Source organism: Ovis canadensis, chromosome 19 (genome assembly GCF_042477335.2).
Source record: "Ovis canadensis isolate MfBH-ARS-UI-01 breed Bighorn chromosome 19, ARS-UI_OviCan_v2, whole genome shotgun sequence".
Taxonomy (NCBI): Eukaryota; Metazoa; Chordata; class Mammalia; order Artiodactyla; family Bovidae; genus Ovis; species Ovis canadensis.
In genome coordinates this window covers 62,400,970-62,426,144 of record NC_091263.1, presented here as the reverse complement: position 1 = coordinate 62,426,144, position 25,175 = coordinate 62,400,970, and the positions used below count along the sequence as shown (strand labels likewise).

At 53.6% G+C, this 25,175-nt stretch overlaps 1 protein-coding gene and 2 long non-coding RNA genes across 3 annotated transcripts; 2 read left to right on the top strand and 1 right to left on the bottom strand.

Annotated features, from left to right (window-relative positions):
- Positions 1–1,065: 1,065 nt before the first annotated feature.
- Positions 1,066–24,084, bottom strand: TKT (transketolase). The gene is made up of 14 exons (XM_069561599.1): positions 23,779–24,084; positions 14,298–14,415; positions 13,414–13,527; positions 12,628–12,725; positions 9,086–9,277; positions 7,473–7,591; positions 5,955–6,148; positions 5,494–5,658; positions 4,159–4,315; positions 3,908–4,038; positions 3,260–3,343; positions 3,058–3,151; positions 2,337–2,459; positions 1,066–1,352 (listed from the first exon to the last, which is right to left on the bottom strand). The coding sequence occupies exons 1-14, from the start codon at positions 23,883–23,885 to the stop codon at positions 1,177–1,179; spliced, it is 1,872 nt and encodes a 623-aa protein (XP_069417700.1). The 5' UTR covers positions 23,886–24,084; the 3' UTR covers positions 1,066–1,176.
- On the top strand, positions 1,522–11,418 carry LOC138424519 (uncharacterized). Its single transcript, XR_011250825.1, has 3 exons — positions 1,522–2,817; positions 6,155–6,257; positions 8,629–11,418. It is a non-coding gene; the product is annotated as an uncharacterized lncRNA (long non-coding RNA).
- LOC138424520 (uncharacterized) lies at positions 3,300–4,529 on the top strand. Its single transcript, XR_011250826.1, has 2 exons — positions 3,300–3,491; positions 3,865–4,529. It is a non-coding gene; the product is annotated as an uncharacterized lncRNA (long non-coding RNA).
- Positions 24,085–25,175: the final 1,091 nt, after the last annotated feature.

Here is a 25,175-nt window from a genome sequence, read left to right as displayed (position 1 = left end):
CCCAGGGCTCTTCTCCACCCCTGCTCTTCCTGGCACCCTCTGGAATTGGTATCAGAGGTAGGCACACAGCCCCTGGCCCAGCCAAACCTGGCTGAGTACCTGTGAGCAGCAGCTTGCTGAATGTGGGTGTGACTTGTTCGTACTGTCCAGAGTGTTAGGCGGATGAGTGGACATGCCTGCAAATGTCTCATCTCCCCGAAGACTCAAGGATTTCCTGGGAACCCCGCCAGTGGCTGGGAGTGCCCAGCCCTCTTTCCCTGGCATTAGTTTGTCCTAGGTCAGAATAAGATTCTATACGTTTGGCTATAAGCAAGGACTTCCCTGATGGCTCAGCAGATCAAGAATCCACCTGCAAAGCAGGCAACAAAGGAGATGAGGGTTCAATCTCTGGGTTGGGAAGACCCCCTGGAGGAGGAAATGGCAACCCACTCCAGTATTCTTGCCTGAAAAACCCCATGGACAGAGTAGCCTAGTGAGCTACAGCCCAAAAAGGATGCAAAAGGTCAGGCATGACAGAGTGACTAAGTGCAACAAGGACTAGCCCAGCTGAGCCCAGGGAGCAAGGGAGAAATCTGCAGTGGTCCTGGGAGCTCAGGCCTGCACAGCTAAGTGTGAGCAGAAGCTCCTGGACAGTAGAGTCCCCGGCCCCACAGAAAAGGCATTTTCACAAGTTGAAGGGAGTTCTGCACACTTGGAACTGAGGAGAGCTGGTCTGCCGTGCTGAGTGAAAGCTTTTTGTTTTTTTTCTGCCACTTGCAGTTCTGATGCCAACCTGAGAAGCACCTTCTTCCCCAGGATAAGCTGGCCTATATCCCTCTTCTTCTCTGGGGTTGACGGAGCTTAGATTGTAAAGCCAGCCGAGGGTGAGGGTTTCTGCCTCTGGGCTGGAAGGTGGTGCCTTAGAGGCAGCAACAGCGCTGACGGTCGGGGGCAGATGAGGAGCCTCCCCAGGTCATGGTCCAGAACCAAGTGCACCAGGCTCCCCGCCTTCCCTCTAGCCTTCTTCCTCTGAACCAGCACCGGCTGCATTCATATCCAAGAAGAAGCGTTTCAGGAGCCAATTCATTTTTCTCAAAACATATATTTTATGACTCCTCTCAGTAGATCTTTTGAGCACCTTTGCCAGGATCTCAGGAATGTGTAGAAGTCACTCCCACACCATACCCCACGCCCACCCTAGGCCCTGGTCACCAGGCCCCGCACGGCCTGTGCGATGGCGTCCCTGTCAATGCCAAACATCTTCAGCAGCTCCGCTGGTTTCCCGCTTCTTGGCACCTGGCCGACCGCCAGGCGGGTGACAGTGACACCAGGCTCTCCCACAACTGCAGAGGCCACTGCCTCACCTATGCCACCTGGACAAAGGAAAGGAGATGAGTAAGGGAATGCAGCCTCGGGGTGAGTGGTGGGCACATCACCCCTAATTGCCCCCCAGCCCCGAATCAGTCTGAGTTTATTCCCTTTCCTAAGGATGTGGGAAGGGCGTATACTCCACCCTGCCCCACGCCTGTAACCAGACGAGACCACCAATCACAGCACTTTTTTTCCCCCATAAGCCCAAATATGGCCTCTGAATCACTTTTAACACCATTTTCTGGGCATCAACCAATGAACGTATGCATCTGACTTCAGGGTCTAAGCCTATCTCTTCCCCAGGGGAGGAATGGCTTGTAGAGGATGGCTTTGTGAAGAACTAATTAAAGCTTCCCAGATGTGTGTTAGTCACTCAGTCATGTCCAACTCTTTGCAACCCCAGGGACTGCAGCTGGCCAGGCTCCGCTGTCCACTGAATTCTTCAGGCAAGAATACTGGAGTGGATTGCCATTTCCTTCTCCAGGTGGCTCAGTGGTAAAGAATCTGCCTACAATGCAGAAGACCCAGGTTCAATACCTGGGTCAGGACGGGAAGATCCCCTGAAGGAGGAAATGGCAACCCACTCCAGTATTCCTGCCTGGAGAACCCCATCAACAGAGGAGTCTGGTGGGCTATGGTCCATGGGTTCGCAGAGTCAGACACAACTGAAGCAACTAAGCAAACACACACACTCATAAAAGTCTGATATTTGTGTCGCTTTCCCAGCTTGATTCTCCACAACAGCCTTAACTTTCAAGAACTTCAGGGACATAACCGCCGTGCGCTTTTAGCAAGGCTGGAACCCTTGCAGGTTTCCTGGATCGGGCAGGGATCTAAGGAGCCGTTCCAGCCATTGAGTTCACTGGTTCACAACCCAAGCCTGAGGTCTAATAAAAAAAAACCAGGTGCCAGCTGCTCTGGGTTTCCTGGGCTGCAGCTACCCTGCTGGGGCTGGATGTCCAGCCGTGTGCCCCTAGCTCTCTCACCTTCATAGTAGTGGTCCTCCACAGTGAGGATCCTGCCCTTGGTAGCACGGGCACTGTCAAGAATGAGCTTCTTATCCAGGGGCTTGATGGTGAAAGGGTCCAACACGCGAATGTTGATCTTTTCTGTGAGGGGAGAAGAAGAGGGGCTAGGCAAAGGAGCTGGGTGCTGTGGGCCTGCCCTTTAGGGCCTTGGATGGGCGCCCTGGGAGGGAGCCTGTCACATAGCTACCCACCCCTAATGGCTCACCCCCTCCTCTGTTGACCTGTGATGCCATGTCCTCCGCTACCCACCCCTCCACCTGGGAGCCTGCCTGGCCTGATTTGGGAGCAACCGGCCTCCAGGAAGATGAGGAGCACCCCTTCTCTCCCCTCCTGCCCTGGGCTGCAGGATGTTGGCATTTGGACTGTCAGGAAACTCCATCAGAGATGCTTTTCAAGCTAAAGAGGAAGCCAGAGGGACATTCCAAGAGTCTGCCCTGAGGTAAGGTAAGGCACAGTGATGCTGAATAACATACTTAGAGGCCAGCTAAGTAGATTTAAGTCCTATGGTCAGGCCCCAGGGCTTCTGATCTGGTCAGCATGCTGGGCACACAATAAGGGCTCCAAGTCTGGCTTTTATTAATATCCTCATCATTTAATTAGATGAGATTCTTCCTCACCCCCAAGACCTGGTCTGCAGTCAGTGCCCCGTCTAAGACTCTGCAGGTCCCACATTCCTTACCTCTCTTCAGCAGGTCAGCAGCTGCCAGAGCCTCGTGCAGGGTCACCCCAGCACCAATCACAGTCACCTGGTCATCCTTGTTCTTCAGGACTACCTGGGGGCAACATGGGGGCCAGTCAGGCTCAGAAACGAGTGGCCTGGAGTGGGTCCCGACCTCAGGTTCACTCTATGGGGTCTCACTGGCGCATAAACTGCAACTGACCTTGGCTTGTCCGATTTGGAAATCTTCATTGTTGTTGTAGATGATAGCATTTTCTGGGCGGCTGGTCCGGATGAAGCAGATACCCTGGAATGAAACAGAATAACGAAGGATTTCAGGATGTAGGACATCTAATCTCAAGGGCAGGAGTCTTTCCTCTGCAGCGTGTGCCTCTCCAAATACTCCTCTTGTATGAGAGCCAGCCCCAAGTCCCAGAGAGAAGAGTCTCTATCAGGTAGACTATCTTCCAGGAAGGGCTGCCCCTACCCAAGTGCTGTGCCTCGGTCCCTGTCCTCAGACAGAGGAACGAGAACCACGTGGGGGCTGCCTGGTCAACAGCAGGTGGCTCTTGGTCAGGACGGGCAGATAAGCCTCAAGTGCCAGAACGGAGGCGGGGAGCTGGACTGCTGGGATGCTCAAATGGGCAAAGAGCGCAGTGATCAATTAGCAGTATCTGCCACATAGCAGGAAGGGTGGTGTGTATTCCATTTTTCCTAGTCTAACTCCTCCAAGCTACACCACCAGTGCAAAGTCAGGAGATACCCATTCTGGGGCAGCAAATGAGCAGCTCTGGGCTGGCATGCTGGCCTCCCCTCCTGTCTCTCTAGGGAAGAACTAGCTGCAGCTGAAGAAAGAAGTCACGAGACCCACCTTTGTATTGGCTGCTAATTCTACTGCCTTCTCCGTAGCCACCCCATCACTTGGGTAAAAGACAGTCGACATGGGGATAGAACGAAACATGGCCAGATCTTCCAGGGCCATCTGGGAGGGCCCGTCTTCTCCTAGGGTGTGGGAAAGGATATGTCAATGTAAGACCCCATGCATGTAATGCACTCCTGGCCCCACACCCTGCTCCGGAAGTCTGAGGACGTCACAGGTGTAAGCACCCCAGCTCCACTCACCGATGGACACACCGCAGTGCGAGCCGCAGAGGTTTATGTTGCTCTCGGAGATGGCTGCCATGCGAATCTGGTCGAAGGCCCGTGTAAAGAAGGCTGCGAAGGTGCTGCAGAAGGGCACCGTCCTGTCGCGTGTGGCGCAGCCCACGGCAATGCTCACCTGGGGTCAGAGCAGATGGCTTCAGCGCCGCGGGAGAGGTGGCCAGGAAGCCCAGGACTTCTCAGGGCCACCTCCTGGGAGGGGAGTGTTTTGTCATCCTAGTAACTGTTAATTCTCCTCTCATGCAAGTGATCCGGTGCACCTAGGGATTCCATCTGTTTCCAGACTCCTTTGAACTGATATAACCATTTCAAAAGTTCTCTTTAAAAAATCACTCTCCTGGGGAATACTTTCTTAGCAGCAAGCAAAGCCTTTCACAGAGCAAGCTAGTCAGCTGGGGCATGGATGGTTCATCCCTCCCAGGCCCGTGCAAGTTCCCCTCCACTATCTCCCTGTTGCCCCAAGGCCTCTCCAAAGACAAGCCCTTGCACCCCTAAGCTCTGGAAGCTCCAGGACCAAATCCTGGCCTAGAAGCACTGAGTGCAGGCATCGGTTCCAAATCAGCACCAGCTCCACAGTCATGAAATCCACCAGCTGACATGAGCCCTCCTTCCCCAGCACACCTGGGCCCCCCAGCCCCCACCCTCTCCGCACCCCACCAGTTTAGTCTGGATCTTCCAGCTGCCAAGGCCAGAAGCCAGAGACAACTTCCAGTTAAGGTATTAAGAGGAAGAATGTTGGGTGCAATAGAGCCAAGTGGCCACCAGGGGGCGGAAGTTCCCAGCTCCTAGGGGCCTGCAGGCCCTGCTGGGCTCCTCTGCAGAAAGGAGCGGATATTTTGAAAAACTGGACGAAACATTGTTCCTTATTTAACAACCACAGTTCCCTGACATGGACTTGTGAATACAACCATGCATGTGGTAGAGGTCCACCAAACTCATCTCTGTATCCCGCAGGGTGGCAAGGGCCAGAGCCTTGTACGTGAGTTCAGCCGCCTTTGCTAAAACTACCTGCCTCCTGGCTATGCCTGCCCTCCATCTGCAGAGCCCTTTACCCCCAGAGAAAGCCCACCCACCAGAATGCCTGGCTGGTGCGCAGTAGCCCCTGTTCAGCTCCCCTGTTTCCACTCCCCCAGCCCCTGGGTGTCACATCACCCCTCCCCCACCAGTCCCTTGAGGTCATGGGTCCACGCTGGGTCAAGGACCAGCGTGTGTGACCAGCGTGCCGATATAGCTGCTCAAGGGAGTGGGAGGGCTTCAGCCCTGCCCCCACACCCCACAGACCCCAGCTCTGCCTACCATGTTCTGCTCAGCAATGTAACACTCAATGAAACGGTCCGGGTGCTCCTTTTTGAAGAGTTCTGAGAAGGTGGAGTTCTTGGTGTCCCCATCCAGGGCGATGATGCGGTCACTAGCATGGCCCAGCTTGGCCAGGGCCTGTCCATAGGCCTTGCGGGTAGCTATCTGTGGGGAGGAAAGAGTGGGTAGGCTGAGCACCTTAGGAGGCATGAGGCCTGGAGCCCTGCTCAGCCCCTGGGCCACAGCTTCCACCAGGGAGAAAAGGGACAAAATATAGGCACAGAAAAGTAAATAACTCCAGAGATGGCTGTCCCCATGAAAGAACTGCAAGGAGCAATATCTCAGGGTTCCTCCTCACCTTGAACTAATCTCTTTTCTCTCTCCTGGCCCCACTCTCCAGAAATGAGTACTGTTGCACCCCAGCCTAGTCAGTCCAGAAAATTAGAGGCTCAACTGGGTACCTTGTCCCCAACTTTGTAGCTGGGCGGGGTGGGCATTCGGATGTTGGTGATGTCCACTGAGGGGGCGTCCTCCTGTGGGGGGGTCGCCAGGATCTTCTTCTTGCTCTGGATCTGACCGTAGATTTCCTGGATGATCTGATCGGCCATATTTTTGGGGAGGGGCTTCCCATGCCAAGACTCCTTATCTTCTATCCCTACAGGTACAACATCAGAGGACAGACAGGTAAGGGGACAGCTCCCAGGGGACCAGGAAGAGCATGGAGGGCCCGGCCTCCATGTGAGGGCAGCCAACCTCCATAGAGGGTAAGGAGAGGACTGTCATGACCAGCGCTCAACTGCAGGCCCCTACTGAGTGGTGGCCCAGGCCTCCAGGAGCTCCCAGTGGGAGGGGGCATGCATGGGTGGACGAATATTGCTGGCATGCTGGTCCAACCCGTTCTCGGTGTCACCTCCCCACCCCAAGCTTGCAGAGACTGGGGTCTGCTGCAAAAATCACACTCTGTTGAAGTTGGGAGGGAAGCTGAGGATCAGGGCAGGGCCAGCACTGCCAAAAGTCACCCCCTGCCACGGTGCCTTGCTGTGTGGGAGGGCCAGTGAGGCTTAGTACCCCTCTCCTCTGAGTCACCTCACATGTCACCACAGCCCAGGGAGAGCCAAGGACTCAGGCCACCCCCAGGAGCTGTAGTGGTAACACCTGAAGGGTGAGTGTCAGCAGCACTGAGGCTGCGACAGTATCCAGGAGGCCTCTCCCAGAGGCTCAGAGGGCTGTACACCTCTCCCAGATTCCAGTGAAATGTCCTAAACTGCCCCAAGTCCACGCAGGCAGAGAGGGATGTGACCCCTGGTGGGCAGGGGGCCAGCTGGACACAATGCACAGTGAAGCCAGCCCAGGGTCTGCACTTAGCTCTCTTAATGCCAGACTCTGTAGTCAAGTTCCTGGCCCCCATCGTCCCTTCTTTACAAAGGCAACGGCCATCCTAGCCCTAAACAAGGGTTTGGAACCCATGGTTGGGTGTTACGGAGGGACCTGCAGAGCTCTCAGGCCTGGCTCAGGAACTATCTTCCAGATCTTCCTGGGCAATCCACCTGCACAAGCCTCTGGAATCCCTTTTCCATTGCATGAGGGGTATCCCTGCTCACCTCTGAGGGGAGAATCTAGGTCTCCCCAAGCTCTCCTGGGGCTCCCTGCCTCAGCCCTTCGGCTCAGGGCAGACAGCTGGAGCTGCCAAGGTCGCTCTGCGAATGCCAGCCAGGGAGTGTCCTTTCTCCTTACCCAGAGGCCTCTCAAAGTCCTCTCGCCTATATACGACCCCCATAGGCCACCCAACCAGAGTCCTAAATCTCAGCTCAGCCACCCTGCCCACCGAGTCTCCTGCACCTCCTTCCCCAGACTGGGTGTACTCCACTGAGCAAGCGAGGGGCAGGCTCTTCAGTGGTACCCCCCGAAACCTCCAGCTCTGAAGTCAGCTGCAGGGCCAGTCCTGGGCAGGGCAGGAGGTGGAAGGCTCACATACAGACCTGTGATGCCTCGGCCCTTGAAGGTCTTGGCAATGATGACTGTTGGCTGGTTCTTCACTTGCCCGAAGGCCTTGCACAGTTCCTCCACGCTGTGTCCATCTACGATGACAGCATTCCAACTGGGAACAGAGAGAGGGTATGAGGGGCAAGGGCCCTGACAAGGGTCCAGGGAAAGGCCTGCCCTCCTTCCACTGCTTGAAAGGACCTGGAGGAACTGGGATGGCTCAAACCTGCCTGTTTCCAATTTGGGTTTAATTTTCTCTTTTCACATTGTTTTACTTCCTCTTGTTTGCCTTTGGACAGACCTTCCTCCTCTCGCCTAAGTAATGCAAAGCCCAGTGTACTTATTGTCTTTCATTCCTGAGCTATTCATTTCCTACTGAAAGCTACTCTTGGGACAATGCGCTGCGTTTGGAATCTGCTACTAGATTTTTGATGAATTTTTATTTAAGCTGACCTTTCCAGGGCTGCTGGACGCAGTGTTAGAAACTTGTATAAAACAAGCTATGTTGTCAAACATCCAGAAGGAAACTTTCTCTTTCAGCCAATCCTTTCTGGAATTCTTTTTGGTGGATTAATAGTAATAGAAGTGGCAGCTCACACTTACTGAGCACCCGCTCTGTAAAGCACGGAGCCAAGCACCTATCAACCCTTAAGCCTGCTGTTGTCCCCATTTTATAGACAAGTAAACTGAGATACTGAAGGTGGAGCAACCTGCCCAAGGTCACAAAAGCAAGTTAAGTGATGGAGCCAGGACTTAAGGAATCTGGTTTCACAGTCACAAGGTTATGGACACAGACCCAAGGACATTGCCAGGGTTATTCTCTAAGTCCCCAGGTCCATGTGGTTTTGGGGAGGTCTGTCCCTGAGGCATTTTGTGGCTCTGTTTCTTCCTTCATCCAGAGAAATCTTTCCTGTCTTCCTTTTCTCCCTCTATAAGGTCACAAAAGAGGTGACACCCCTTTATCTATGTGACCGGGTACTGCAACTCCACCCCCACCTTCCCTGGCCATCATCTCTGAAGGGTGGCCTTGGAGGCCCAGGGCCCTCAGAGCCCAACTGCAGCGCAGCTTGTACCTGGGGCAGGGGCAGGACATCAAGGTGGGGGCCCCTCTGGATGCCACCCACCCAGACAGACCTCCTTGCTTTGTAACAGGTGACTCTGAACTCACAACCATCCGAGGCCCAGGGGAGAGATCTGGAAATCCTATCTCCCATTTCCCTAGGAGATGGGGCCCGCTCCTCCTCCCCAGGCTGGCTGGCCATAGGTGACCAGTGGACTGATGTGCTGAGTGAGCCTGGTCTACACTGTGTGCCTCCTGCCGCCTCACCCAAGAAGAAAGTGAAGATGTATGAGATCACATCACGTGGAAGCTCTGAGAGCCATCACACCAACGTGCAAATACAGGAACTCAGAGCTGCGTCTCAGCCCACAAACCCGTGGCACTGGCCAAGGTGGCCCCTTTAAGCCCAAGTGCCACGTGAGTCAAACCCTGAAGTGAGGCTGCAAAAAAATGCAGCTTAACCTCCAGCTCAGCCCCTGCACGTGCAAAGCTTCTGGCATAGAGGTCTCCTTTGCTACGAGGGTCCTCAGGTCATTGCCCCGTACGTACCCGAAGGCCTCGCAGCGCTTCTGGTAGACATCCATCTGATGCTGCAGCGGGGCAGGGTCACTCTGGCCCAGGCGGTTGATGTCAAGAATGGCAACAAGGTTGTCCAGCTTGTAGATGCTGGCGAAGGCCATGGCCTCCCACACGGAGCCCTCTGACAGCTCCCCGTCTCCCAGCATGCAATAGACCCGGTAGCTGTGGACAGGGGGGGTGGGTTAGAGGCCGGCCCTGTGCCCCTGGCCTCTCCCTCTGCGACATGTCACAGCTGTGCCAAACCCAAGTCCATACCCAGTGAGGAAAGGGCTGCAATGGAAACTGTCCGAGTCTTTGCCACCCCATGGAGTACACAATCCATGGAATTCTCCAAGCCAGAACACTGGAGTGGGTAGCCTTTCCCTTCTCCAGGGGATCTTCCCAACCCAGGGATCGAACCCAGGTCTCCCACTTTGCAGGTGCATTCTTTCCCAGCTGAGCCCCAAGGGAAGCCCCTTGTGAAGGTAAGCCCCAAAAGAAGGCAAGTGCAGCTGTTATTCCCAAAAAAACACATAGATAAGGAAACAGGCTCAAAGGCTGAGGGACTTGTCTAAAGATCAGCTGGGCAGCTGAGTGGGGATTCAAACCTGGGCCTGACTGCCCAGTCCTTGCTGACTAGGACTGCACGTAGCAGAAGGAGCACCAGGATGTGGAGACCCCCACTCGCCTGCTCAGTGTCAACTGTGTGAAACCAGGAAATGAGGCTGCTGCCTGGATGGGTTGGAGAGGACACAGCCTGCCTGCTGCTGAGCGGGTCGGGCCACCATGCCTCCCTGTTGCAGGGAGGGCCAAGGCAGGAGGAGCTGGAGAAGAGGCGGGGCCAGCCATGGTGCTGTCAGCATGACTCAGCACCACTGCAGGCCTCCAGGTCACAGAGAGTTCCTTCATCCTCTCCATGCCGTGTCAGGCCTGTATCTTCCCTTCTGCGGCCTCCAGTGGGCCGGGCCACTGGTTCCTCTACCAGGTGCAGGGGGTCCTGCACAGCTGCTCCCCAAAATGACCAGTCTGATGTGGCTGAGCAGAGAGGCCGGTAGGGAACTTGACTTCTCCAGAAAGGGATTCCAGGGAAGCCGAACAGCTACCCTCCCAACTCCACACCCACTTTCAAGGAAGTTGAACTGGGGCTAAGAGTGGAATCACAGGACAACCTCAGATTCAGGTCAGGAGGGCAGCCTGGGGAGACACTGGACTGGAAAGAAGAAAAGGGCGCCCTGCAGAAGCTGGGGCTAATCCTGAGGCTGTGTATTGTATACCCATACTCCTGAACAACCATGAAGAAACTAATGAGAGGGCCAATATTTGTTGCAGGAGTTGGGAAACTACCTCAAATGTCCAACAACAAATGACTGTCTAAACACGTTATAGCATCCCCATGAAACAGAAAGGGCATCAAAACTAGCTCTTGACAGTGCGTGATGCATGAGGAAATGTTCAGATTTTCCCAAAAAGCATTAGGTGAAAGTATATAAATACTAGGATGATAAATCTGTAAGTTCCTTCTCACAATAACATGGAGGAAATAGAATGCATTGCTGTTAAGAAGGTTGAAATGGCGGTGGGGAGTTAAGAATAGGGAAAATGTTCATTTCTTTTTAATGCATTCCTGTGTTTCAGATTAGTAGGTATTTTGAGGTGAAGTCGCTCAGTCGAGTCCGACTCTTTGTGACCCCATGGACTGTAGCCTACCAGGCTCCTCTGTCCATGGGATTTTCCAGGCAATAGTCCTGGAGTGGATGGCCATTTCCTTCTCCAGGGGATATTCCCAACCCAGGGATCGAACCCGGGTCTCCTGCATTGTGGACAGACACTTTACTGTCTGAGCCACCAGGGAAGTCCAATCCCCCCAAAAAATTATTTAAAAGAGAAATGGGGAAATTCCCCGATGAGCCAGTAGTCAGGACTCCACCGTCTCACTGCCCAGGGCTCCAGGTTTGATGCCTGGTCAGGGAACTAAGATCCCACAAGCTGCAGAATACAGCCAAAAAAAGAGAGAGAGGGAGAGATGGAAAAGAGCCAGCTGGATGTGTGCTCCCCGGCTGCTGGCTGGACAGACCGGACTGGAGGCTGGATCTGCTATCAGGAACTCTGGCAGCTGGCACAGCCTGATCATCCCCTCGACCCCTCAGCCTTAGCCAACCCTGGCTGCCGAGAACCACACTAAACCCCTTCTCCCTACACTGGCTTCTCCCATTATGTTAAGGGTCAGGAAATGACCCTTCATGAGGAATTATTTCAACCAACTGTAGAGAATAATTAACTCACAACTCTGGTTCTGTGCCAAATAAAATACTCTTAAACACGCATCCCATTCTTTGTGACTTTCTTCACTTCACAGTGGATCACGTCTGGGTGTAGCTGAGCCTGGCCTTGGAGCCCAGCTGGGGAGGCTGTGCAGTAGTCAATTGACACCAGCCTGAGTCTGGAAAGCCTCAGAGCCCCAGTCTATCTCCCGGAGAAAACTGTCTCAGCAGCTTCCCCTGAAAAAGTAGGTACTCACTGAGGTGCAGCCTCCAGTCAGGCTCCTTGCAGCCACCCGCCACCTGCAGGCCAGCTCCCTTGGCCTCTCCTCTGGGAAGCTTCCCACTTGCAGGGCCTCCTGACCCTCCTGTGCTTCCCTCGGGCACCTCAGAGCAGCCTTGGGGACCCTGAATACGGACTCTGGATGCACACCCTGGGTTCAAAATCCTGCCTCCACCACAAGGAAAACATCTTACCTCTGTTTCCTTATCTGTGTGGAGGGACAGCTGTGTGGGTGTCACCACCCAGCCCATGGGGCTTATCAAGGTGAAACCCTAGAAAGCTCTGAGCAGAGTACAGAGCCCCAAAGGGTAAAGGTGCAGAAACCACCTTGACGGCCTGTAGCCAACACTCCTCCCCTCCACAGCAGAGACTCGTCTGCAGGCCACAGTGGACAGCCTTGTGGCTGAAACCTGCCTCAAGGGGCATCTCCCCCAAACTGCATGGGTGCTGGAGCAGCAAAGCTCTGACCAGGATGCTCACTCCCTACAGACCAACCTCTCCAGCATTCATTGCTTCCTTGGCTGACAGGTGGGGCTCAGGGAGGCCCAGAATTCCCCAGAACACACCGTCTACTCCTTTCCTGAGGTAAGGCCGAGTGGCTCAGGCCTAGGTTTGTGGCACCCAGTCAGGCATTGTGGGATGGGGCCTCCTAAGACTTCTGGGGTCCAGGAGCTGGGCTCAAGAGGGCAACAAGGAAACTGATGAGTCAGAGCATTCTGGCCAAAGAGCATGCAGCCTTGGACGCAAAGCGGGCCCTGCTGGCCACTCTCCAGGGACTCTGGGCACATCCCTTCCTTCCTCTGAGCCGATTTCTTCATCTTAAAAGGGGGCCAGCCCTGGTACCAGCCTCACACCATGCATGCACAGTTAATTACACAGTTTCTACTCAGTCTCCGTCAGGCAAGGAGGTGCTTGGGGGCAGAGAGTAAAACTGGGCCCCCAGGACCACCCAACAAACCACTGTGGGTGGGGTGGGGGAGTGGGAGCATTACCTGGCTTTGTCGAAGTATTTGCCTGTGTAGGCCATCCCACAAGCGGCTCCAAGGCCCTGGCCCAGGGAGCCAGTGGCCACATCGGTGAAAGCTTGTTTCTGTCATGACAGAGGGCTTCAGTTACCACAGGCAATGTTTCCTTGAAGTGCCTCCCAGGATCCTGGCCACAAAAGCCTTACAGCCAAGCCCCACCCAGACCCTGGGGGTGTGATTTCCCACTCTCCCTGCAGCAGTAATTGTGGGTGTGGTTCAAATACCAGCTCAGTCCACAGGGAGCTGTGTGACCTCAGGCCATGGACTGAATCTGTTCCCTCACCTGTAGAAGAGCCCAGCTTGCGAAGTGGGTGTGAGAACTCAAGACAAAACTGAATATTTAGCCTAGTGGCTGGCCCTGATGGGATGTGCCAGTTTTCATGGTAACCTCTAAGGAACACACTGGGCCCCTTCCTTGGATATCACCAGTATCCTGCTGCCACCCCCTTAGTGAACCTCATCTCCCAAGCTGTGTCTACATGGCCAAGGAGGCCCAGCAGGGAAGGGAAGCTGGTATTTGGTGCTGGGGAAAGGCCCTCCTGGCAGTCAGCTCAGAGCACCCTAGGTTGGGGCTTTAAAGGCCTCAGACTTCAGCACAAGCTTGGGGTAAACACTGTTCCCTAAGCACCCACTTCTTCCTCTGCCCTCTAACATCGTCAGTTCCTCAGTGGGTGCCCTGCCCCCTTTCCACAAGCCTTGAGAAACAGGAAATGGAGGCAGAGGCCTGCAGGGCTCCTGGTGAGGTGCACTTACCGGGACAGGGTGCCCGTCCAAGTCGGAGCTGATCTTCCTCAGATTCAGCAGCTCTGACTCCGGCAGGAAGCCAGCTTCAGCCCAGACGGCATACAGGATGGGCGCTGCGTGGCCCTGCAGGGGACAGTCCATGGGGAGAGGTCAGATGAGGAGCTATTCCCGCCGGGGCCTGGCCGAGCCTGCCGGCCAGGATATCGCTTTCAGAGAAGGAAGCAAGTGAAGGCCACTTCCCCTCCCTTCATCCTTCTCTACCCCGAGATTCCCACAGTCAAGGCCGAGCGGAGCCCAGAACAGGTGCAGGGGAACACAGCTGTGAGGCTGCGGAGGCCAAAACCCCAGCAGGCAGCCGGTCACCCTAATCCTTGGGTTCTGGCATGTGAGCCGACTTGGACAGACTTCTAAGCTCTCATGCCTGCCTCGAGTAACCAGAGGCCACGGAGCCAGGGCTGGGTACTGGTGGATTTGGGGGGTTCGTGGCATGGCTTGTGGCTGTGGCTCCCCATCCCAAACTCTGTTGCAGGGTACCCCCACTCCTGAGGGGGTGAGCATGGCCTGGATATTGGCCCAGCAGAGATGCGTGCAAAAAGCCACCAAGCTGTACCCCAGACCGGGACTCCAGTCCTGCCAGTCAACACCAAACACGAGTGGAACTCCCAAGATCATTTCCATTCTCTCCTACTAATTCAGTCATTTATTTCTTAGTTAAACTTTACCAGCAGGGTCAGGACAGAGCCAGAGGGGGCCGGGTCAGGTGGGGCAAGTGGAGGAGCCTGGGGTGAGGAAAGGTGGCGAAAGGCTGGGCTTACATCAGGAAGGCAGGTTTCCTTCTTGCCTTTGCAGGGCCCACCCAGACCCAGGTGAAGGGTTGGGGGCTGGCTTCCTACCTTGGAGAGAACAAAGCGGTCGTTGTGAGGGTTCCGGGGATCCAGGGCCTTGTAGCGCATGGTGTGGAAGAAGAGGACAGCCATGATCTCAGCAGCGCTGCAGCATGACGTGGGGTGGCTGTGGCCCAGGAGAGACATGCACACGTGGGTCACGGCCCAGACCCCTGGCCTCAGGGCTCACCACGCTCGAGCACTGGGGGTGCAGGTGTCAAGGAGCCACGTGATCTGGGCCCTGGGAGGGCTGCATGGGGGTTGCACCCTCAGAGACATGGAGGAGGAGAGACCCAGGAGACTGTGGTAGCCCCTCTAGGACCATTGAGCTAAATCCCAGTGGGACTGCCAGGACTCTGCCCACGTATCAGGGCAACTTGGCCTCCATGGCCCTTATGGATCCAGGGCCCCGCAGAGCCACGGTCAGGGGTGAGACTTCCAGTAGACTCCACCCATAGGGTGGGTAGTCTGGCAACCAGGGCTTTAGGCTCTCCAAGAGCATCACTGGGCTACTCAGCAGCCTAGCCTTTTAATGGGCATTCTGAGGGCTGGTATAGCACCAGAAACCATGCTTTCGTACAGAACTGAAAAGGCAAAAGCAATCTCTTATCTTCTACAAAGGATACAATCCTAAAAAAATAAAAATAATAATTCCTTCTGCCTGAGACAAGAGCTGGGGTGGGGCTGATAGTAGCCAAGAGCCTGTCCTTCCTTGTGGGGTCAAGGGGGCCGCCTTTATTAGGCTCTTGTTCTATTCACCACATACTTACTTGAATGGCGACCCGGCAGAGGACTTAGCTAGAGATAGTACATCTTAGAGATGAGACTTGTTCAGGTTTCTCAGGACCCACTTGGTTGATTCAAACCCCAGCCCCCAGGGTTCCTGGCAGGACATGCTATAATTCCTGAAGCCCTCTGGTCCACAGTCTGATTACAACGTCAGCCTCAGGGCACGTGTCTCCCAGCCGCCCCCCTCCACACTGTAACATGCCCACTGCCAAACCCAAGGGCACATGCACCATTTGGAGTTCACATGGGCCTCCCTCCTCCCTGCAGCTGGCTCCCCGCACGGGTTAGGGGTGAGTCACTCCCAGAGCAGACACATTAGTAGAGAAACCCGGAACTGCCCATGCTGGTTTAGTAGCCACATCCCCAGCACACAGCTGTCTTATACTTAACCATGTCTACGAACTCCTGGGTCATGGGGAAAGACACTAGACCTGAAAGAGGGAGGTGAGGAAATGTGAACGAGAAACCTCTTCCCCGCCTGGCAGGAACCCAGCTTCCCTTGTCCCTAGCACAGAATTCAGTGGGGCAAGGGGGGACGGACGGACACCCCAGTCAACACCGGCCAGGCTGACCTCCTGCCTTCCCCGCCCTCCGAGGGCAGCCTCGTCCCTGAGGAACCCTGTTTCAAAAGTCAAGATCCTGTGAGGAGAACAGTGGGGGAAGGATACGGGTGGACAGCAGGCCAAACTGCTCCAAGAGATGGAAGGCAGGCACGGGATGGGGCTCAGCCCCTCCTGCCCATCAGTGGTTTCCAGGAAGGGGCTCCAGGGATAAAGGCCTGGCAAAAGCACCTCTGGGCATGGCAAAGGCATGCCCGCCTGGGCAAAGCTGATGTAGAGGGAGGGAGGTCATCCATGAAGACAAACCAGAACTGAAAAGTACTTGATTTTAACCAGGCTTCCCTAGTAGCTCAGCTGGTAAAGAATCTGCCTGCAATGTAGCAGACCTGGGTTCAATTCCTAAGTCGGGAAGATCACCTGGAGAAGGAAATGGCAACCCACTCCAGTACTCTTGCCTGGAGAATTCCATGGACAGAGGAGCCTGGCACGTTAAGTGCGATCGCAAAGAAGAAAGCCTGCATGATGGACACACTGCTGGCCCTACCTTCATATCTGCCAAATAAAAACATACAGAGTAAGGGGTGCTTAGGGTCCAGGCGTCTGCCCACCCCCGACCCCAGAGCTTTTATGGAATTCCCCGAGATGTGTCCCACGGTGGAGATATGGGCCACTGCGGCTGTGTGGCTTCAGCCCCCTGTGGCTCAGCTTCCTCACTTGTAGATGGGATGCTATGTGGGGACATCCATGGTCAAGGAACTAAGACAGTGAACTCAAAGTGCCCAGGTCACCATCAGCCACCACCATCTGCTGGAAGACCAGATGCCACACTCTGTTCTTCAACAGTGCCCCCACTCATCAGCAGGCTGGGACTGAGGCCCTCTGCTGACCACAGGGCAGGCAGGAGGGAAGCAAGCTGCGGGCTGAGATGGGGCTCTGCCGAACTCATGGGAGACAGTTACTTTTAGGCTCAACTTACTAGAGGAGCTCCAGTGTACAGACTCTGGGGCCCCAAGACCTGTGTTTCCCCAGCAACTCCAGCCTGCCCTGGGGGGACAACTGTGGTTGGGGGGGCCCTACCTCCCATGCTGCTCAGGACACATCTATGTCCTGGCTAGAGATGGGAAGGCCAGGGACAGGGTGGGCAGCTGCAGGGAACTTTATCTGCTAAGCAACTCTTTGTGATGCATGAGAGTTACAAGGTTGTTCTAAAACCTGTCTGCTGCTGCTGCTAAGTCGCTTCAGTTGTGTCCAACTCTGTGCGACCCCATAGACAGCAGCCCACCCGCTCTCCCGTCCCTGGGATTCTCCAGGCAGGAATACTGGAGTGGGTTGCCCCTGCCTTCTCTAAAACCTGTCTACTTATTCCCAATTAGTTCAGTCTATTAAGGTGATGTTGAGGGAGCTGGGCCTAAGTAGGTCGCAAAGAGTCGGACACGACTGAGCGACCGAAATGAACTGAACTGAACTGAACTGAAGTCTCTCAAAGCCCTCCACCCACCCCAGGGGAAGACACACTTTCCAGATGTTCCCTTCTCTCTTCCCCCTTCCATTCAGCACTTTCTGCCTGCTCACAGGTTTTCCTACAGAAAAAGTGCAGAGAAGATCCCTCAGCCCTCTGGCTGGGCTCTGCTCCATTATCAAGAGATAATACTGCCAGCTGCCATGATGGCCCTTCTCCCTGCCCTACACATACCTCAAGACCTCATAAAATGAACAAACCAGGGAGGTGAGCATGGCCACAGCCTCTCTCATGCCTCAAAACAGGAAGAAAAATAATCTGTTATGAATAAAAAACTAAGTTCCTGAAGGAAAAAGTAAGAAATGTGAGTTGAAAATCCAACAGTGAAGATCCAACCTAAAAAGTTAAAAAATGCACTGAGCTAAAGGAGAGCAGAAAGATAAAAACAGAAATTTATGAAATACGAAGCAAATGTACAATTTTTAAAAATCAAAGCCAACAGTTAGCTCTTCGGAAAAGAAAAAAAGATGAAAGGCTTAGCTAACTTCTGTTAAGGCAGGATCCAGAAAAAGGAAATGGTGCTATTAGAAGTGGAGGGATGGGCATAAGAACAGATAATTAAATACTCCAAACAACCTGATACAAATAAATTTGGAAACAGGAAAATGTCTAGGAAAAAATGATTTGCCAAAACTGACTCAGGAAGAGACAGAAAAGCTACCTTCATGTCTATCGAGACGATATTTCATGACAACATATTTCTGGAATACTGTGCAGCAATCTCAATAAAATCTCACAAATATGACACGTGAACAAAGCTCACTGCAGACAGATCTCTACCAGGGAAGACTATAAAGTTTATGAACTTATAAGGAAAATAATAAAATGCAAACCTCAGGGTATAGCTCTTTCTTGGGGGAACCCTCCTTCTATGAGGAGGGAAAGACACCCAGTAGGTTCTAAAGCCCTGTAATATCCTTATTCTTAGGCCTGGTGGAAGGTATACTACCAGGTTCATTATTTATAATATGTACATCAGTTATACTCTTTTAGGCATATGTTAAAAAAAAAAAAACTCAGGAGAGAATCCTAGGATGCCAAGGCAGAAGCAAACCTCAGAAGCCATCCTTGTTCTTCCTGTTCCAGGAACCATGAGGGGTGGCTCTCGCCTGAGAAGACTGCCTCCACGCCTCAGATTGAGCCTTTTCACTGTCGTAGCCTCAGGTCTGAAGAGCATCTGGCACAAACAGTGTACAAAAAATGTGCCAAGGCTTTAAGACCCCAGGGGTGTGAACTCTCTGAGCCTCAGTTTCCTCCATGTAAAATGGAGATATAGCAGAATCTGAATGAGGTAGTTTTTGTGTGTAAAGAGCCTGGCACAGTGCATAAAAAATGGCAACTGCTCAGTAAAATCCTAGCTCTAAAAATATCAGATATGAAATCTAACCTCCTCATTTGAGGATAAGACCATTGAGGTCCACAGAAAGGAAGTGCCTTGCTCAAGGTTGCAATCTACCATCAGAAGAGCCAGGAGAAAAGCAAAATGCTAAGAGTAAGTGAAGAATGAATAGATAAAATGGGAAGTGGAAAGTTCACTAAAACTTACTGCATTAATAACTCACTGTCAATTCATTAAATTGACTAGAAGCCACTGAACCCCACACTAAGAATGCCATGATATGAAAATTATACCTCACTAGAGCTGTAAAAGGATGGTGTTTAAAAGGAAGAAGGTGCTCAGGGCCCAGATGAGGAAGTTCTTGAGAGGCCACACTCCCTTACCCAGTTGTGCAGTCCTTAGAGATTACAGCCAGGCCATGGGTGCAACTGACTTCTGAGCATGAAGGTCAAACAGCACAGGCTCCTGTCAGCCAGACTCACATGCTGGGAGAGCTACCAGCTCCTGCAAGCCCACCTCATGGAGTGGACTTGACCTCACTGTTCAGGGAAGAAGTACTGCAGAAGAGTCGGCAGAAGGACCCAGCATCCAGGGCAGGCAGCTGGGTCATGCGCACAGTGAGGGAGTTGCTGATGTTGTGGGACTGGGCTCTAGTGATGACAGACCTACCTACAGAGGCCAAGTCCAGGGAGGAGTCAGAGAGAGGTGGCCCAGGGGCCACAGTGTCATCAGCTCACGGGAAGCCAGGAGACCCTCACCAGGTGCACCGGGTTCTCAACTTCAGGAAGCACTTCCCACCAGCCCTGCTGAGCTCAGAGGCAGAGAACAGTCGCTGCACGCCAGCCAGGTGTCCTCACAGGGAGTTGGGACACGCTGCTTGCTGCTGGGGTAATCCCAACAGGCTTGTTCTTGCCTCAGTCAGGGCCGAGCTGGGGTGAAGACAGACCAAATGGAGAAGGCGTGGGCAGCAGTTCTCTCCCAGATAGGCTGGGCCCACAGGGGTCCTCTGAGCACTTCAAGTCCCTAATCACCAGAGCTGGGTGGCAAGGATGCACTCTCAGCCAGTTTAAGGTCACAGGGACTCTCCCCAGGACAAGAAACCCACAAGAGGTGGTGGCAGGACCCCAGAGCTCACTCATTCTGGTCCCCCAGCCCTGCTCTCAAGAAACCCAGTTTGAAAACCACCTACAACCCACTCCAGCATTCTTGCCTGGAGAATCTCATGGACAGACGAGCCTGGTGGGCTAGTCTATGGCATCGCAGAGTCGTACACAACTTAGCAACTGAACAACAACACACAATCAGGCAGATTGTGATTTGGGAACATAGTTCTTGATGGAAATGTGACATAAAATGAAGAGTGAAGTGACCTAGCAATATGGAATACAGAGTTTTGTAGAAATTAACATTTGTGTATAGAATAATAATTGTGAATATTCAAACAATAAAGTCCATGGCTAAAGAAAAAAAAAAAAAACCACCTAGTTATGAACTTCTTTAGAGATGGGGAAACTGAGGCCTCAGACGGAACACGGTCTTTTCAACAAAGGCACAGTCACTTGGCACACAGCTACAGTGAGATTCTTGTCTCTCTGTGCCCACCAGCCAGGCTTGGCCAGACCTTCTGTTCCTGAGTACCCATCCCAACGCTGTGGGTCAGAGCCCTGGGGACCTCTAAGCACAGCCTGAGCCCCCAGATTCAGGTCTGACTCCGATGGAGTCCTCAGATAACACTTAGCACTGTTTGGATACTATGAGTCTAGCGTGGTTGGTGAGAACTACGAAATCTCCACCAAGAGCCTTAGCAGTCAGGGCCCCTCTGACAAGGCCACTGAGTGTCATCTTTTTTTTTTTTTGGGGGGGGGGGGAGCGGGGAGCTGCACCAGGTCATTTTTGCAGCATGTGGGATCTAGTTCCCTGACAAGGGATCAAACCCAGGTTCCATGCGTTGGGAGCTGTCTTATCCACTAGACCACCAGGGAAGTCCCTGAGTTTCGTCTTTTAAAGACTGGGTGAGTTGGACCCTTACCACGGCTGCCACAGCTCCTGTGGCACGCGGAGAGAGGGCGAGGTGACCTGGAGCGGCCTTGGCTGCTGCACAATGAGCCCTCTGTGCAGGCCGTCCCTCAGCTCCACGACACAGAGGCCAGTGTCTTCACTTCCCAAGCCTGGGGAGGTTCACTGTCACTTGCCCAGTGATGGCAGAGAAAGGGGAAAGCTACCAAGATATCAGGACCCCATGGTCCTCACTGACCCACTATCAATCCAGCATGTGCAATGACCATGCAAAGACTTTTGGTCAAAGTGCTGTTTGCATCACTGGGGATGTAAACTCCCCTAGGAAGGAGATGGCCTGGCAGGATGGTCACCTTGACCATGATTGCACAGTGCTAAGGCCTCAAAGCTGCGCCTTCACTTTGCAGAGCTCATCCACTGTCATGAGGAACTGCCTCGAAACAAACATCTTGGAGGCCTGTTCAAGGCTTCCTTTATTAGTTTTTTTTTTTTTGCACACAGAACTCTTGGCACATGCCTTTCAAAATCTCTTTTGACAGAGGTTACATAGTAATGTTACTTCCTTCTGAAAATTCAGTTTTCTAAGTATTTCTTTTTTTTTTTGGTCTTGAGGCATGTTTCTCTAAGAATTTTTTTCCTGAATCGTTTAGGCTTGTTCGTAACTCACAGGAATCACTGTATCTTTCAGGGTTTTTTTTGTAAAAGGACACTTTGAGTTAGGTGAGTTCCTCCTTCAGGCATTACAATATAAACCTGCCTGTAACTCAGCTGCCAAATCCAGTATCTTTTCCTTGTAGAAATCAGAGTTTAACTACCTAACAAAGACCCAAGCAGGAGTCCCACTAGACACCCTCTCCCTTTGGGAGCCTCCCATCTCAAGTTGTAAATATTTGTTTCATTTTTCTCCAAGTGGCTTCAAACTGCCTGAGATGCCCATCACTGAGCCTGGTCTCCCCCTTTCCAGTTTCTCTCCATTCTCTGGCCTGGTGCTTCCCACCTGTCCAAGAAGTCTTCCTGGTAATATAAGCCCCTCACTGGAGCTTAGGATTTACTCATTAAAAACATATCCTAGGAGAGGGTGAGATGTATGGAAAGAGTAACATGGAAACTCACATTACCACATGTAAAATAGATAGACAACGGGAATTTGCTGTATAGCTCAGGAAACTCAAACAGGGGCTCTGTATCAACCTAGAGAGGTAGAATGGGAAGGCAGATGGGAGGGAGGTTCAAACGGGAAGGGATATATGTATACCTATGGCATCCGGTCCCATCACTTCAATGCAAATAGATGGGGAAACAGTGGAAACAGTGGCTGACTTTATTTTTTTGGGCTCCAAAAGCACTGCAGATGGTGATTGCAGCCATGAAATTAAAAGACGCTTACTCCTTGGAAGGAAAGTTATGACCAACCTAGATAGCATATTCAAAAGCAGAGACATTGCTTTGTCAACAAAGGTCCGTCTAGTCAAGGCTATGGTTTTTCCACTGGTCATGTATGGATGTGAGAGCTGGATTATAAAGAAACCTGAGCACCAAAGAATTGATGCTTTTGAACTGTGGTGCTGGAGAAGACTCTTGAGAGTCCCTTGGACTGCAAGGAGATCCAACCAGTCCATCCTAAAGGAGATCAGTCCTGGGTGTTCGTTGGAAGGACTGATGTTAAAGCTGAAACTCCAATACTTTGGCCACCTGATGCGAAGTGCTGACTCATTTGAAAAGACCCTGATGCTGGGAAGGATTGAGGGCGGGAGGAGAAGGGGATGACAGAGGATGAGATGGTTGGATGGCATCACCGACTCAATGGACATGGGTTTGGGTGGACGCCGGAAGTTGGTGATGGACAGGGAGGCCTGGTGTGCTACGGTAATGGGGTCACAGAGAGTCGGACACAACTGAGCAACTGAACTGATGGCTGATTCATGTTGAGGTTTGACAGAGAACAAAATTTTGTAAAGCAATTATCCTTCAATTAAATATACATATATATATCCTGTATGAAATTAGCCAGAAGGTAGAATCTTGTCTTTGTTCTACAGACTTAATCTGGGAAGGTCCCTGGAAACCATCCCCCACCGAGACTTCAAAATTATTTCATGAACCAATCATGAAATGCTGTCTGGGCAGCCTGGTCCCAAGCCCTAAATGGCTGGAATCCTGGAAACTACCGAGTTGTGTAGGAGCTACTATTGTTCCCATTTTACGGAGGAGGAAACAGGCTCTGAAGTGACTCCCTGGCTGACTTTAAGTACCCCAGCGGACGCCTCCAGCTGCACAGTGAACGATTATCACTACTGTCCCTGCAACTGGCCACCTTCAGAGAAGGCTCCCTGAGATGGACAGCAACCTTTCTCCGCCTCTGAGCCACAAGGGCTGGCGGGAAAGAGCGTTGGGGGATGGGCCTGTCTTGGGGAAAGTGCATGTGGAGGCTGGCCCTGCATGTTCACCGCAAGGCCCCGAGACTTGGTTCTTGGTTCTCTTGGCCTTTCAAACCTCCCTTCCTCCACCCCATCCCCTCCTCCTGTCCCCGCCCCAGAGGAGATCTCACTTAGACCTTCAGTTTACAAGGTATGCAACTGCTCTGCATCCACGTGGCCACCTCCCTCCTCACCCTTACTCCCCTGGAGTCGCAGCACTCTTGCTCCAAACCCAAAGTGGCAGGAATTTGATTCTTAACAGGAATGTGAGGTGGCGACAGGGACGGGTAGTTTGAGGTAGGGACAAGCCCTGGGCCCCAGGCTTCCCAGCAAGATGAGGGCTTAAAACAGGCGCTCTCGTCTCGGGCAGAGCCGGTTCAAATTCCAGCTCTCTCTGCGCCTGATACAGCCAATTGACAAACTCGGAGCCTCGGTTTCCTCACGTGTGGGTGGCAGGTTATCAATTACCAGGGGGTAAAGGGTCCAGGGGCCGCATGTTCTGATCCCAAGCACAGGGCCTGGCTCTCGCGCTAATGGTGGCTCTCTGCGCACCGCGGCCGAGAGGTTTCCGCAGTGCCCAGCCGCCCAGTCTTGCGCATTACAGCGGAGGGGAAGGAGGGGCCGAGCCGGCCTAAGGCGCGCAGAGAGCCGGGCCCCAGGGGACGGAAGCCGGGCGGAGGACCGGCGCGGCGGAAGGATCCTCCGGTCGGATCCTCCGGGGCGCGCACTCCACCATGAGGCCGCGCCCCCCAACCCCAGCCCCGGCGCCTCCTCCATGGTGGCACTGTGCAGCGCCACACGGAGCGGACGTGCCCGCACCCCGGCGCCGCCGCCCAGCGTCCCAACTCACCCCGATCCGGCCGCCGTGGTGGCTTGGATGGAGCTGATACGCAGGCGGTTGGCCGTGTCCTTCAGGGCCTGCAGCTTCTGCTGATCAGGCTTATGGTAGGCCTCCATGGCGCGGCCAGGCGAACGGGCGGGTGGCGAGGCAGAGGACGCAGACGGGAAAGCTAAGACGCACGGCTGCGGAGCTGCAAGCAGCGGCCGAGGCCTGAGGCCGCTCGCGGGCGCGTTAAGAGTCCCGGGAGCCGCGCGCGGGGCGGGGCGCCGGCATCACCCCAGGTTGCCCCGCCCCGGCGCCCCGCCCCGCCCCCCGGACCCATGCAGGCAGCTCCGCCCCAGCCCTCCAGCGCTGATAGGGAAACTGAGGCCGCCCCGAGCCTGGGCGTTTTGCGACCCGACCCGATGCTGTCCACCCGCCTCGCCTCTCGATTCCTCTTTCCTTTCCCCCGAAATCTGCGGGGCAGCTTCGAGCTGCCAGGCTCCTGAGTCAAGCGGCACTGCCCTGCTGGGATTAACCACACACAAAAATAATGTGATCATAATTCCAGGTTCTCTGCCCGGTCCAGAATTCTCCTGTGGATTCGAACCCTCCCTGCAGACAGCTCTCCTCCCTCCCCATACATAGCCCTGAGCGAAACTGACAGGGGAGGCTTCACTGGTAATCCCATTTTAAAAATGAGCAAATTGAAACTGGCAAGGTCAATTAAAATCACAGGGCTGTTGGGTGCTGGGCTCAGTAGTAGCAAACGTGCCCCATCCTCAAGCCCTAGCCCCAGAGAGAGAGCCCAGGGCTTGAGCCTCGAGGGGAATGAGGACTATGAAAATGAGATTACATAACAGTGGTAATGGCTAAGGGTAAAGTACCCACCTGACAATGCAGAAGACGAAAATGTCACCGGTTTGATACCTGGGTCGGGCAGATCCCTTGAAGTAGGAAATGGCAATCCACTCTAGTATTCTTGCCTGGAGAATCCCATGGACAGAGGAGCCTGGCAGGCTGCTGTCCCCTGGGTCACAAAGAGTCGGACACAACTGAAGTGACTTAGCACTGGTAATAATAATATCAGCTAGTGTTAGCGGAGAAGGCGACAGCACCCCACTCCAGTATCTTGCCTGGAAAATCCCATGGACGGAGGAGCCTGGTAGGCTGCAGTCCATGGGGTCGTGAAGAGTCGGACACGACTGAGCGACTTCCCTTTCACTGTTCACTTTCATGCACTGGAGAAGGAAATGGCAACCCACTCCAGTGTTCTTGCCTGGAGAATCCCAGGGACAGGGGAGCCTGGTGGGCTGCCGTCTATGAGGTCACACAGAGTCGGACACGACTGAAGTGACTTAGCAGCAGCAGCAATGTTAACTGAGAAATTACTAGAGGCAAGCCCCTCACAAGTTATTAGGACCTGA